Source organism: Chiloscyllium punctatum, chromosome 1, assembly GCF_047496795.1.
Source record: "Chiloscyllium punctatum isolate Juve2018m chromosome 1, sChiPun1.3, whole genome shotgun sequence".
Classification (NCBI taxonomy): domain Eukaryota; kingdom Metazoa; phylum Chordata; class Chondrichthyes; order Orectolobiformes; family Hemiscylliidae; genus Chiloscyllium; species Chiloscyllium punctatum.
Genome location: NC_092739.1, coordinates 45,097,727 through 45,113,129, shown reverse-complemented (window position 1 = coordinate 45,113,129; position 15,403 = coordinate 45,097,727). Strand labels below are relative to the sequence as shown.

At 38.6% G+C, this 15,403-nt stretch overlaps 1 protein-coding gene across 1 annotated transcript in view; it reads left to right on the top strand.

The window, feature by feature from the left end:
• LOC140459870 (collagen alpha-1(XXV) chain-like) overlaps nt 1–15,403 on the top strand; it is a 376,096-nt gene that overhangs the window by 340,679 nt on the left and 20,014 nt on the right. Inside the window, exon 3 of the mRNA XM_072554386.1 lies at nt 12,631–12,675. Coding sequence (XP_072410487.1) covers nt 12,631–12,675 — 45 coding nt within the window. The remainder of the gene's footprint in view (nt 1–12,630; nt 12,676–15,403) is intronic.

Genomic DNA, 15,403 nt, shown 5'->3' with positions numbered 1-15,403 from the left:
AAAATGTATGCAAGCAGTGCCATAGGGTATTTGTGTCAGTGTACAGGTGGTGGAGAGGAAGGATGTTTGAGATCAACTGGTTCAGCCCTAAGGGCATGAGGAAATAGAATTACGATGGTAACTATGTAAAAAAGGGAAGTTCAGGGCAAAAGGAAATGGAAACAACACTGAAACAACTGGTTTTAGTTATTTAACCTGTTCATTGCAGGTGCCAACGCTTTACTGACATCTGGTGTGTGTATTATGCCCAGATTTGTACGTGTGCATTTTCCAACACGCACACAGGCACGTGCAACAAAGCAGGAAGCTGACTGACAAGTTTAAAGATTTGTGCATCAGAACAATCGGATTATTTCTTAACAAAGTCCTGAATGTTCCTAATATAAAATGAAGAAATTAGTGTTTACATTAACTCCATTTGGTTATACTGTGTGCATTGAAACCCTTCATTGTAATGAAGTCCTTTCTCATCCAACTAAATGCATTGGATAGAAACTTGGCTATGAAGAAGTAAAATTGTAAAGACCAAAAGCAGTCTGAAATATAAATTGTCCGGAAGACAAAGTAACAAACAAATGCAGCAGTATTGGAGTCATATTACTGAAGAATAACGTTAGTGCTGAAGGTAGGAGCTATATTTGGGAGGGGCCTGGGGCATCCTCAGAAACCTTAGCACTTTATTTGGTTTGTTTGTTAACTCACAGTGATGCTATCTTGAAGACATGTAGAGGAAGCTTAAAAAAAACTAAATCCAGTCCAAATCTTACAATATAAGCTAGAGGGAGAAGGTCTCATTGAGGCCACAGTGATGGAGTTGGTAGAAAGAGGTGTTTGCAGATTGTAAGCAAGTTCACCGGCTCAGTCAGAAATTCGGATGTTACTGCAACCATGGTAACAACCATCTATCTAAATGCTTTCCTTTTTAGGTCAAAGTACTATGGCAGTGGGAAACGGGGTCAGGCCCAGACAGCATGCAGGAGCAGAAAAACAGCAATGCTCCAAGTGGCAATCAGGCTCCAGGTCAAGGTTGTGGAAGGTCGAAAGCTAGTTCAGCAGTACGGAAATCCACAAATGCAAACATAACATGTATGGAAGCAGAAGTTGATGTTGCTGAGCAGGAACTTTAAAAGTTTTACTCAGCGTGCAAGAAGAACAGATCATGGAGGATGAGAGGAGTAAGATTTCAGATTTCATTCCACTGCCAACAATCAAACGTTGAGACTTACAACAGACTTTCAGCATAGATAGAGCTATAGCAGTGTCTGTTATTTCTGGAGAGTAAAGATGTCCCTAAGTCGCATTCCCTTACATTAATTCAGTAAAAATCAAACAGTTTTTCTAGTATTTTAATGTTTGATCAAGTTTGTGTTCATGTGGATTTGGTTATGCATCGTATTACTTGCTATTGGCACTGAAAGAAGGAACAAAATTCCTCTATTGGGAAGAAACTGGCTGAAAGATACAATTAAACAGGGTCAAATGACTTGTAGTTAGTATTATTAAGCATACATCTGTCAAGTAAAGAATGCTAAATGAGCAGCGAAGTGATCTTTGACAGGGAAGATCAAATGGTAAAATTAGACATCTCACAGCTGAAGTCAGGATAAAGGACAACATACAGCCTTCAATTTTCAAGGCTGGGTTAGTACCTTGTGCCGCATTAAAAGCAATAAGAGAACTAGCTAAAGCCAAAAGGCAGGAGCAATTGAGAAGGTGAACAGTGAATGGGCTGCACCCATTGTGGTCGTTCAAAAAGTAATCAGATCTGTTCGGATTTGTGGAGATAACAAACAATAAATAAATTGGTTGAAAATGATACTTCCCCACTTGTTAATGAATATTTTTCTAATTTAGCTGATGAAAAGATGTTCAATAAGACAGATTTGTCAAATGTATATTTACAATTCGAACTAACTGATAAGAGCAAGGAATTGCTTGCATTCATATACACAAGGTTATGTCAGTACAAAGGCTTACTGTTTGGATTGTGTACTGTTCCTGCAGTTTTCCAAAATATCCCAGATCAGGTACTAATAGGATGAAAGAAGTGTGTTGTTTCTTGCCAAGTTGGTCAAAGCACAATGTCAAGTTGAATCAAGTCCTAGGTCAACTTAAAGAGTCAGGCATCAAGTTTAAATAGGTTTGTGTTGTCAGCTGCTTCATGCCTGAGTCACCGAATAGCTGGTGGAAGTATCCACCCAATGCAGGACATGGCTAAGAGGATTTTGAAAGCAAAATGGCCAGAGAACAATGAACTGAGAACTTTCATAGGAATTGGTGTGTACTATTCCAAAGTTCATCCCTGACTTAGCCAACACATAACTGGAATCGCTTTGTGAGTGGTCTGTAGAGGGTCAACCACATTTGAAGAAGTGAAGAAAGTATTGGCTGTTAACACTACTTGACCGGCTACAATGTGAAGGAGTATTTGTTTTAGTAATCAACTCCACTGGAGTGGGCTAGTGGAACAGAATGCTCTCTCATGCCTTGGGTTTGGGCATTATTGTGGGATGAAGATCACAGCCAAAGTACTATCCCCGGTCACCCCTGTGTTGCAAGTAAGGGAAGGCACACTCTCACTCCAAGTGCTGCAAATCAGACAAAAGGAAACAAAACAATAAAAGGACACTCCATTATGCTGAATCCTGAAATTTATCACAGTGGATCGGAATCAGAACTACTGAATTTCAGCTAATCTGCAAAACTAAAGATTGTGAACTCGATTGTTAAACTGACAGTATTAACAGAACCAATAATCTCTACTTCATTGGCTTTAATGTTCAACTGTCTGCTCCTGATGAACAATTCAGTCACTGCTCCATTTATGTGTTTTCTTTAACCTTTTATCCTTTTGGACCTTTGGGTGGGATGATCTTTGGAAGGTTGGTGCAGATTTGATGAGTCGAATGGCCCCTTTCCATACTGTAGGGATACTATAAACTCTCCTGTAGTTTCTAAGATGTGTGATCCATTACTAATTCTGCTCACATCGAAAATTCCAATGAGCAATTTCCCTGTCTGTGGAACTCCGGGAAAGGTCCCTTTAAAACCAGACAATTTTGGAGAGCTCCGATTCACTGAAACTTAGTTGCGTACCTCACCTAGTTCCATCAAAGACATTCCCACAGCAAGGATTGGCTAATCTGACCTCCAAAGGGTTTGATTATTACCAGATTCTTCATTTCTTTTTGAACACAACTGAACTAGTGTCTTCCTTCATATGGTCTAACAATTCAACAGGAATTAGCAAAACTCACAATAAAAGACGAACGAGTTTGCAACCCAGTGTCATTTTGCTTGGGGGCTAGTGCTTGACTGCAGAGAAACACAGCCACATGAAGACTCTTACTTCTGGTAAATCAGTTACCGACCTTTTTATTTTCAAAAGCTGTCATGTTCATCCTTTTTGCTATCAAATACATGTTTTTTGTTCTAAACCTACCTCCAATACAGTTAATTTAGTAGCACAATGAATGAAAATGAAATCCTCCTCGTATCAGCAGTGACAAGTTTCTCCACCCGTTGCAATGCTGTGAAAGGGCTACTTTCCAACGTTTGCTGGGAAGGTTTCCGAGGATCAGTAGAAACGTTTATAATGATTTATTTTTAAAAAGTGCAAGTTGGCTTAGTTGTAGTGGTCTATGGCTTTTGACACGAGAATTTATATCTAAAGGAATGGATGGCATGTGAGATATATAATTCAAATGGATTTGTGCAGTGTTGAAAAGACATCTTCCTTACCTCCAGCTTAACAGTGCGTTCTTTGTATGGAGAGATGTTTAGCTGTCAGCTTTATCAGGTAAATCCTGTGATTAACAAAGGTAATAACATTCTTTTACAAGCCAGCAGTCATGAAGCACCTGCACCCTGTAATTACCTTATTGGAATAGCATGTTTGCACGATTCCAACAGATGACGGCTTTTAAACTTGAAAGTAAAAAGACGATGAAGTGTAACTCTCGCATTTTGAAATGTTTAATTATGGGACATTTTGATCCTATTGGAATAGGAGCAGCTCCTGGAGAAAAGAATGATATGTGGCATCTATACTGACAGCTTTTAACAAGAAAAATCAGAGGCTGTGAAAAAGCCCATTTGTAAGCAAGGGAACAAACCAGCAGTCTGCTGTGATCACCCATTTTTACTGCGTCTTTTGGAGTTGAAATGCCGTCCAAAAACAATTCTGATGCACCCATTCTGCAAACTGAGGCTGTTATAACAGTCATGTTGATCCCCAATGGGGTTTTCATGCTTCAGACAATAGTGTTAACGTGGTCATCGCTTCGGAATGTGGCCTGGGACAATCCAAACCTTGAATATTCTTTCAAGATATACTTGCATTTCATTTAATAATGGCTGGGACTAACGTGCACTCAAAAGGTTCTTTCTCAAATTGAAAATTACAGAAATTTACAACGACCTTTTGAACAGTTAGAAATTGGTTCAGCTTGACTTTCCATTGGATTGAAGTCAAACTAACTGTTGCAGTGTGATCAGTACACCGGCCTTCCTCCGGAGTCACGTTTTTGGTTATGTACTGATACATGCTTAGCAGTCCTTCACACATTCTAAAGGTATTCTGGAACCACACCTTTAACCTACCAACCAGTAATTCAGCAAATAGCAAGCAATTTAACTCGTGGGTGGAACGCAGGAGAGAGGCCATGGATTTTCCATTCAGAATTTGCCCTGGGAAGGGCAGGCAATTTTAAACATCTGGATGTTATTAACATTGCATCAACCTGCTTAAAATGGGTGTAGAGATGAATTTGGCTAGCATTCAACTAAGACACAGTGCTCAGTAATTTTCTGTGGCAAATATTGTACTTTGCTTTTTCTCTGTCAAAGCACCGGTGGTGGAGACTGTGATCCATAATCCATTAAACTGCCTCGGAGCCAGTTTTAACATCTGGCCTTGTTAGAACAAAAATAACAAGCTTCAACCAAAGGAACAGGCATCCTAATGAAGCTTGCAATTTGGGGGCCTAACAAATTCTCGCCAGATATGACAGCAGGCTGGCCCACAGGTTGGTTCAAGGGATGGGAAAATTAAAGCAAAGGAAGGGTGGGAAGGCTACAAACGGCAATATTTATGAGGTACCAGGAGCACCATTTTAAGAAATGAAAACATAAAGAGCTATAGAAATTCAGCATGTCTGGCAGTCTCTGTGGAAAGAGAAACAGAGTTAAAGTTGAGTGTAAGTCTTCATCGAAGTTCCATAGAAGCATCATACTGAATTTGAAACTCTGTTTCTCTTTCCACAGAGGCTGCCAGATCTACTGAATTTCTACAGCTTTCTGTTTTTGTTTCAGATTTCCATCATCCGCAGTATTTTGGCTTTTTTGAGTACCCCATTTTAAGAACTGCTCAACCTATTAGTACTTCAGTTTTGCACCAGGATCTTGCAGCCAATAAAAGAGCTCGGTTCGCAAAGTATTCCAGTACTGTGCTGGTTTCTCGTGGGTGTGCTGCACTTTGGTGAATCTGTATGAATCTGGAATCGGGGACATTTTGGGTATCGATAGAATGGTCATGATGCCTTCCAATTATTAGAATTATTAGCCATTTCCCCTCATTTTTCAGGTACAAAATAAACAGCGTGAGTTGAATTCTGCCCACAAAAAGATGTGAGGGCAATTTCTTTCCACCTTGGAGAACCAGAAAACATGCCTTATTTGCGATATGGAGAAGAGTGTAAGCGTTGGAAAATTGATACAGGGTCACTATCTTATGAATTAGGACTTGAATCTGGAAAGGGAGGCCCTTTTAGCATTCATTAACAGCCAGGAAGGGGATAGTGAGACCCCTGATGACAGCCTCCCCAGTTGGCTGCTTCTCCAATTGTTGGATAACCAGTTGCTTGACAAAGATTGAATGTGGGTTAGTTTATTTAAAGCAGTAAAACTCATACTAAGTTATAAAGCAAACTTCATAGCAGACAACTGATTTCCATGTGTGCAGTTTGCACATCCCCCAACAGACTTACTGGCAGGTAGATTTATACAACGTTGTATACACAGAACTCAGAACCTGAAAGGTAAACTCTCTTCAAGGCAAGGCATCCAGGTAATATCCCCTTCTTTTATAAAATGTTCAATATATACAATAACAAGTCAGCCTTTGAGTATCTACAATATATAGGTAATTTGCTGATGTGTGATCTTGTGATGGTGACATTGTCAGGAGCTATTCAAGTTTTTCTTTCAAGGAATGCAGTTGTTGTTCCAGAATTTGTTTGTCCTGAAGAACAACAGCCAGGGTGTGCTCCAGAATATCCATTGGCTGATCTCATTCCTCAGCGATTTCGTCTGGATGCCCGGTTACCTCTACATCCTGCTTGAGTTCTTTCTCTGGAGCATCATTCCTTGCAATTATTTCTGAAATATCTGTCTCATGAGTAATTTGCAAATCTTTATATGCGCTTTGCAACTGCACTGGGTTTTGCCATTTATGTCTTTTTTTGCCTAGCTCAGACTGATGTTTCTGTAGCTGTTTCAGCTGCACAGCCTGTAGTTCCTCCCTCTTACTTCCTTTTTATTTCTTTCAACTCTTAGTTCATCTTTGTGAGCTAGCCAGAGATATCACATAAACACTTTGAGAAGGGAAGCTCAAATTTGGATTTACTCTTAAGATGATTGGTCAGCCTTTACTGATGACAGTTACGTTTTTCACTCCACAGCAGAGTTGAGATTTTAGCCCCATTATTTCAGGATAAAATTAAGTATGCAGTTCTTCTTTCATATTCAGTTCTTCCAGTGTTTCTTGAATCGTTTGCTGTAGCTTCTGTTGTGTCTCTGATATCTGACTAATTTCATGGATTTTGACTCATTAAAGTATGGATTAGAGTGGTGCTGGAAAAGCACAGCAGTTCAGGCAGCATCTGAGGAGCAGGAAAATCGATGTTTCAGGCAAAAGCCCTTCATCAGGAATTCCTGATGAAGGGCTTTTGCCCGAAATGTCGATCTTCCTGCTCCTCGGATGCTGCCTGACCTGCTGTGCTTTTCCAGCACCACTCTAATCTAGAATCTGGTTTCCAGCATCTGCAGTCCTTGTTTTTACCTCATTAAAGTATGGTTTACTGATATGCTTGTGATTGCTGGTCTAACAACATTTACATTGTCCAGGCAGATTGATTGTACATACACTCTAGCACCGTTGAACGTACACATGGAATGGGTGAATCATTCTGTACTCAAGGTTTTATGGTTGTAGGTCTGTTCATGAATTCCCATATCTGTGGTTATGTGTTTCTTAGAAGTCTGAAGCAGTTTTTTTTGGTTCCTGTCCTATTATCAATCTTAGCCAATGACAAATGTCACCAGTGTTTGATTAACAAATCGTTTGTTTTTGTTTTGCAAACACCTTTTCAGGCTTGGTGACATTGATGTTTCCTACAAGATGGGCAGCATAGCAGATGTGTTCACATCTTGTATTGTTGTGTACATAGTCATCCTCTGGTTTTCTTAAACCACTTCATGAATACCAAATGGTCTTTATAGTAGTTTCAACATACTCCTTATATAGAGTATGCTGTTTGTTTGGGTTGGGTGTGGCTCTTTGTAGCTGCATCACTGGTTTCTCTAGCACACTGCCTCTGCCAAAAGCCCTTTCTGCTAGGCATTTTCTTGGTACATGCAGAATGCTATATTTTCCAGATGTCTGTTGATTTCATTGAATGTGTCAACAATTTAATTTGCACTTAGGGCTTACAAATATTGTTAGACTTTAAGGTTCATACTTGCATGCTTCCTTCAATACCTCTTCATGTTATAGGCTTTGGTTTGTTTAGCAAATCTTTCAGGACAATTTGCATGGGGTGGATGCAATCAGTAACTTGACAATTCCAGTTGCTAGCTCCTCATCTGACTAATCACAAAGAGTTCCTTTTTTCCGCATCATCCTGCAAAGTGATCTAGGGATTCTGGAGATTTGGTTTCAATGATTTGAATTCTAGTTGATGAATACTGAAGTTTAACTTGCCTCTGAATTGGTCTTCTCATGTGGCCCATAAATTTTAGCTCTTTAACTGTTAAACCTGATGTGTTAAGTCTGTACAGACCTTCATTCCCAATTGTTGAGCAAATCTTAATGGCTTGTTTTTTTGCATTGAACACCATAGCTTTGAACATCATTGAAACATTGTTGTGTCCCAGCTTAAAATAGAGAATTTTATGGACATTCTGACCATAAATTTTTGACCTTTCTTTACTTGCTGTCAATCTGGCACACATCCGAATTACACACCTTTTTCAAGTGAATTAATTTGCCTTCTCAATAGGAATTTGTCTGATTACCAGCAACACTAAATCAAACAACGATGTCAAAGGTTGTCTCCTACTCTTTGGTATGATTTAAGACTGTCAAACACATGTTTTACAACTAGATTAAAATTGCTTGCTGGCACATGCACACACATACGCAAAAGACCTTCCCTGTCACTTCTGCAGGATGGCTGTCAATGTTGACCTGTCATCAGCCAAAGGAAGTATTTCCCAGGAGACAGAATTAATATGGTATTTATTAATTGTCCCTTCCCACCTAATCGGTGCAATTTTGAATGACTAGCAGAACTAAAATCTCAATATCCAAATATTCAATTTAGTCAATGTGTTCCAGATATTGACTGGGAGCTGCCCTTAGAAAATTTGGCTATGGTTCATTGTTCAGTAGACACAATTTTCCAAGCAAATTACATCAGTTTTTCAGGGGTGGGGATGGAAAATTAATGGGAAACTGTACTGTTGGAGTGCTGCCCATTTTTGTACCAATCTTCCACCAGACACCAGAAGAACTCAATTAAATGCGAGCAGATGTGTTCATGTGGTAAAGAGTGATATCAGGTGTTACTTTTCCCACATTGACCAACAATGTTCAAGTAGTAATAGTCATGTAACATTTAAGTCATTTAACTCTAATTCAGTGGTAGAAGAAAATTTTTAATTTTAGTGGGGTGATTCTAGAGCAACAGATGGTGTTATACTTTAATCCTTCATTCTGGAATATATAATGAAGATATGTGCTCAAAAGTACTATCTCTCACCATCAGGTATTACACAGAGGTAAAGAGAATTCATGTCATGGCCATTTTTTTTTGTTTGGAGATATAAATGCCAGAATTCAACACTAGCAGTGAATGAATGTGATGGTACAAATACTATCCCAACAGCCCATAACTCTACCATGACTGCCATATAAAATAATACACCAACTATTAATTAGCGGGGTTCAGAGTCTGCCAACTGCAAAGCCGTATTTTTCGAGTTAAAATTATCCCCATATGATCATAGTACAGACAACAGTAAAAAGCCTGCACTGGGAGGTTCAGTTCACATCAAGGTAGACCAGAATAAAAGCAAAGTATTGTGGATGCTGGAAATTTGGAACAAACACTGAGAATGTTGGAAAAAGTCAGCAGGTTCAGCAGTATCTGCAAGAGAGAAGCCGAGTTAATGTTTTGGATCTGGTATGACCAGTTCTGACGAAGAGTCACACCAAGATGGACTAGAATATAGGCCACAACCCCTCAGCCTTACCACTTACAGATGTCCACCGACTTGGTTTAATTCTCGAGAATTTCCCAGTTAAGTGTCTGTATTTTATTCCCATCCAGAATAAAAAATATTGCTTGCCAGGTTGGTACCAAGCTCTCAGTTCACTGTTAAAACAGAATAGAGGAAAGGAAAATGTAAGATAAGTGGAAACCCAGCAGTTTACATTGAGATCAAAACTGACCTGGCCCAGATTAAATGGCAGTCAGCAACTGGTCGAATCATAGCTCAGTAAAGGAGAATATTTAAAAAGGAGGGGAAAGGACGTAACAGTGTCCACTGAAGAAAAATAAAGAAAATGCATCAGAATTCCAGAGCTGAATAAGGTGATCAGTCCAAATTTCAAACAATCAAATGTATTTAACACTTAGAACAACATTGACAAGGAAAGCCACGATAAAAGAAAGTATTCAGGAAAACCATGGAAATGGTGATTAGTGACAGTACCAAAAAAATAATTAGCCAGAAACCAAGAATGAAATATTAAAAAAAGCTTCCGTTACTATAAACCATATCTTCAATAAACTTAGAATGTAAATCATCATCATTTTATATGGAATTTTAGTAATCTGTGGTACAATTAAGGGAACACTCCTTTAGATATCTATAGTGTAGTTTGTGTGTAATAGAAATGTTTTATGAGCATGCTCTTCATGCATATTTCATGGAGAAGCTACATGTTCTGACTACGCAGTGACAGTAAAATTGCATTGCTACCTAGACGTCTTTGCACTGAAAGAAATATCTCTTACATCAACAAATAATTGTCTGTAGTTTGCCAAATATTGTCCTCCTTATTGAAATCCATGCAGGCTGGTATTATTCTCTCTTTATCTGAAAATGTGATGTCATGGTGAATAACAAACTCCAAATCCTCATTGCCACAAATCAAGATAACTTCTGCAATCATCTAGATTAGATCAGTCTTTCTTTTTTTCCCACATATTCATTCTTGGGATGTGGGTGTCTCCGACTGGGCAGTATTTGTTTCCTGTCCCTAGTTTCCCATGAGAAAGTGGTGGTGGTGAGCTATCTTCTTGAACTGCTGCAGTCCATAAGCTGTAGATAGAGCCCAATGCCCTTAGGGAGGGAATTTCAAGATTTTGACCCAGTCACTCTGAAGGAATGGCAATATATTTCCAAGTCAGGATGATAAGTGGCTTGGAGGGAAACTTGAAGGTGATGGTGTTCCCACCAATTTAAAGAAATGTGTTTCATTAGTCACGTTCCAGTTCCTCATTTTCTATCACTGATCTCTGAAATATAATTTCTAGACACATGCATTTCTTTTCCTAATTTTCCCAAGGATCTTACAGTCTGGTTATTTGGATCCTGATACTTTGTCAACCTTTGTCTTAACTAAATTATCGACTTTTTTTCCATTTATCTGTTATAATATCATTCATCTAATGCTTCATCAAATTTGTCTGATTTCCCTCCATATTGATAGCATTCTCTTCAGGAAAGACTCGACTAGAAAGTAGTTATTAAATATACCAACATTTTGAGCAATTAAAAATCAATATTTTCCTTTCAGGAGAATAAATGTAATTTTACTGAAATTCTGCTGAAAAAAATTGCCTATCCTTTCTATTTTTTCTCATATTGTCCTTTACCCTTTTTTAAAATCCTGCCTTTAACCTTTTATTGTGCCATATTTATTTTTGGCTTTGCCAACATTACTACTAGATCTAATAGACTCTTACACTTGACTGAAAATTGGTTCCTAACTGTGGCATCCTCAAATTATTGGGAGTTCCCTTTCTTTCTCATGAAATATATTTAGTTTGTATTTTAATAAGCATCTTGACAGCTCTGGGTCAGTCTCTCCTTCCACCTCTTCTCAGCCAGCTCTTTCTTCAGCTTCTTATTGCACAACTCCAATCTGATATTTTAGATTTTTTTAAACTGAGATTTCTCCTTTTTGGAGATGATGAATTTGTAGGATGTTAAGGATAAAGCCATGGATCTAAGGTGAACAGGTCTTTCAAAGAGCCAGAACATGCATGACAAGTCTTTGCTGCAAAAATCTTTTTCATTAGACCTAAACACACTATGGAATCAGTCAGACCCAATACACATTTAGATCGTACAACTGATTTATTTCAGAACTCATAGCTGTGTCAGCACCTCTATACCTCAGGCCAACTAATATACTGGTTGACAAAGAAAAACATTTTAGAAATATTAAGCTCCCTTTTCAGCAAATTTCCCTTTTCTTACTGTCCAGTAATTTTAGTTTATTAATTTTCTTCTTTTATTATCCTGCTGTAACCTCCTATTGTACATGCAACTTGCAATATAAACAGTAAAATAATGGACCTTTTTTCAATATGCTCCGCCAGAAAATTGAGCACCAGAATTTTCATAGGGAACTTTTTTGTATTGATATTGTTTCACTCATTTTATTTAAATTTCAACCTTTTTTGGAAGAACAAAACATAATTCTTTTGTCAATTGGCTATAGATCACTTTATCTCAGGTAATGCTGTGAGTACACCCAGGACCATTATTTTGAGGACTATCAATTTATATACCAGTGTTTTTCAAAGACAGTGAGCAAAGTAGCATTCATAAAGTAGGTAATGGAAGTTGCCCTGTTCTGTGTTGCAAGGTATGGAGCAAAGTTACCTCTCCATTCTGAAACTCAGTCTCTTCACCATGACATCAGAATTTCATCAGTATTTGTTTTTAAAAAAAGAATCTCAGACCGAGGTAAAGTAGATGTAACAATTTGAATTCGGAAGTTGTGGATACTAAAGAAGGGATTTCTTTTCAGTACTCCATGATAATGTGCAATTAAATCCATTAGCAATGCTTAATCATAATTCCTCAGGTACTTCTGAAAAGACTTTTTTGTACCAATGATCATTAAACCTGTGGAATTTCAGTACCTATGGTGGATTACACCAAAGATTAAAGAGTATTATGTGTTTATCCTCCATGCTAATACCACAATGTCATTTAAAAAAAACAATAAGAAACAATGCTTAAGGATTGCTTTCTTTCTTATTTCCTGTTAACAATGAGCATATACATTACTGAGCAACAACTAAATTTGATTCTGTCGTCTCATTATAGGTCCTCCAGGAAAGCGAGGTAGAAGAGGCAGGAATGGAGAACCCGGTATGTATTGACTGCCTTCAAAATGTTTTTTTTCCCCACATCGTTCTATAACCATTAAAGTACAAAGTTAGTCTTAGCAAGATGTTTCAGATTAAGTCTATTATTCCTAGCCAGGCTTCTACTTTATTGATCATAAATAGTTGATATTTTCTATAGTGATGTAAAAGCACCATCCCAGCATGACTTGGAGTACTGGAATTGTGTTTTCTGTGTGCCAATCTGGAATTGTTAATGCATTGAGCAAGACAGCTGTAATCCTTGGCATTAAACCTCCGCTTTTTTTTTATATAGAATGCTGCACATTTAAGGCAGACTAAGCTAATGAGGGAGGAAAGATCTTAACAAAACCCACCTGTGAATTTTTCAAATGTTCAAAGCAAAAGGTGAAGATTTTCAAAATGTGTTTATTAAAGAAATGGATATTAAAATGTAAAAGAGGGCCAGGTGTGTTAATATTGGAAGACAAATGCTACAATAAGCGTACAAATGAGTTAGCCTTGATTTTTTTTTAGCATTTTCATGAACTGAATTCAAAGAAAATCATTAGGAGGCTTTCCAACTTTTTAAATCATTTTAGCATCTGCACTAAAGGCAGTTTTGTCAAAATATTATTTAGGAGGTCACTTGTTTCCTATAATTGAAATTGATCTTCTATATTGAATGAAAAAGTCAAACTTTTTTTTACAAATTAGACTTGGAAATTTTGATTATCCCAAATATCTGAAAGTTTTGTTTTTGTCTATTTACTCCCACATTGCTGTATGGTGTTAAAATTTCTTTGTTCGCTAACCAAATAGGGAATGTTGTTAATGATCAAGAGAAAGCATCATGACACACACACAATATAGTGAAATATAGAAAACAAACCAGTTTAAGAGAAAATAGGCCAGCTCTGGTGGTGTTGGAGATTTACAAATCAAAATAAATTCTACCCCAAGCATCTCAGAAAGTGCACTGGTAAATTGTGTCTTATTCTGTTAACATTTTCTACACAAGTATCTAGCTCACAGCTGGTCTATCAAACTTGGTGACATTTATTATGGACAAGGGTTTCCCAGATGCTTGATAAGCATCAATAACTCATTATTTTAGGTGACTTCTGATTGATTGATAGCTTTTCATTGCTGCTGGCAAAATCACATTCTCATAAATCACACACTTGAGATGCATATTTCCACAATTTCATTAAAAGTTCATTGACATTAATATAAAGCTGACTTTCCTGCCAATTTCTTCCATAAGTACTGAAGCATGTTTTTTTTTAAGGATTCTTATTTACCTTCCCTGTTGAACCATCCATTCCACAACTATCTTTCTTTTATCAGATTGCTTATGTAGTTTTTATTCATTCATAGGATGTGGGCAACGCAGGGCTAGGCCATTATTGCCCATCACTATGTTTCATCAAAGTGTAAGTAAAACATATGCTTTCCAATTGATCATCAGGAAACAGAGTCTTATTCATCTCCTGCCAAAAATTCCATCCTGTTGTATTATCGCCACTTGCATACCTCATTGATAACTCACAATGTTATTGAAATAACTCATCCCTCACTAAAGCTGCACTTTAAACCACATCTCATATTCAACTCTCAAACAGCATCCTTCAATCTTCTAGCCACTATGTGGCCACCTCATGGCTCAACTTCACAAATGGATTCCTGAAATCCAACTGATCCAAATTAGGTGACTCTTAATCCAGTCCCAGTTTTAAGAAAAAAAAAATCAACATTAAAATGAACATTTCTGTCGTTATTGTCATGTTATAGAGTCATAGAGATGTACAGCATGGAAACAGACCCTTCGGTCCAACTCGTCCATGCCAACCAGATATCCTAACCTAATCTAGTCCCATTTGCCAGCATTTGACTCCTAGCAGAGCGCTTGAGGGAACATCTCTAGGACACCCATATCAATCAACCACACTGCCTTGTGGCCCAACATTTCAACTCCCCCTCCCACTCAACCGAGGACATGGAAGTCCTGGGCCTCCTTCATGCCGCTCTCTCGTCATCCAATGCCTGGAGGGAGAACGCCTCATCTTCTGCCTTGGAACACTTCACCCCAGGACATCAATGTAGACTTGCAGTTTCCTCATTTTCCCCTTCCCCCAGCTCCAGCCTTCCAGCTCAGCACTGTCCCCATGACTTGCCCTACCTGCCTATCTTCCTTTCCACCTATCCACTCCACCCTCCTCTCTGACCTATCACCTTCATCCCCACCCCCATTCACCCATTGTAGTCTTTGCTACCTTCCCCCACCCTCCTCCCCGACCTATCACCTCCAACCCACTCCCATTCACCTATTGTACTCTATGCTACTTTCTCCCCACCCCCACCCTCCTCTCATTTATCTCTCCACCCTGCGGGCACTCTGCCTGTCTTCCTGATGAAGGGCTTTTGCCCGAAACATCGATTTTCCTGCTCCTTGGATGCTGCCTGAACTGCTGTGCTTTTCCAGCACCACTCTAACCCATATCCCTCAAAGCCTCCTGTTCATGTACCCATCCAGATGCAATTTCCTTCACAGGACTTCACATCAGCTGAGCCTTTCACTTCTTCCTGATATGTATCTCATATAATGTCGTCTTATCTGCCATTTTGAGAGCTGATAAGCTCAGTTGATTAGACAGCTGGTTTGTGATGCAGAATGTGCACCAACAGCATGGGTTAAATTCCACTACTGACTGAGGCCATCATGAAGGTCCTGCCTTCTCAACCTCTCCCCT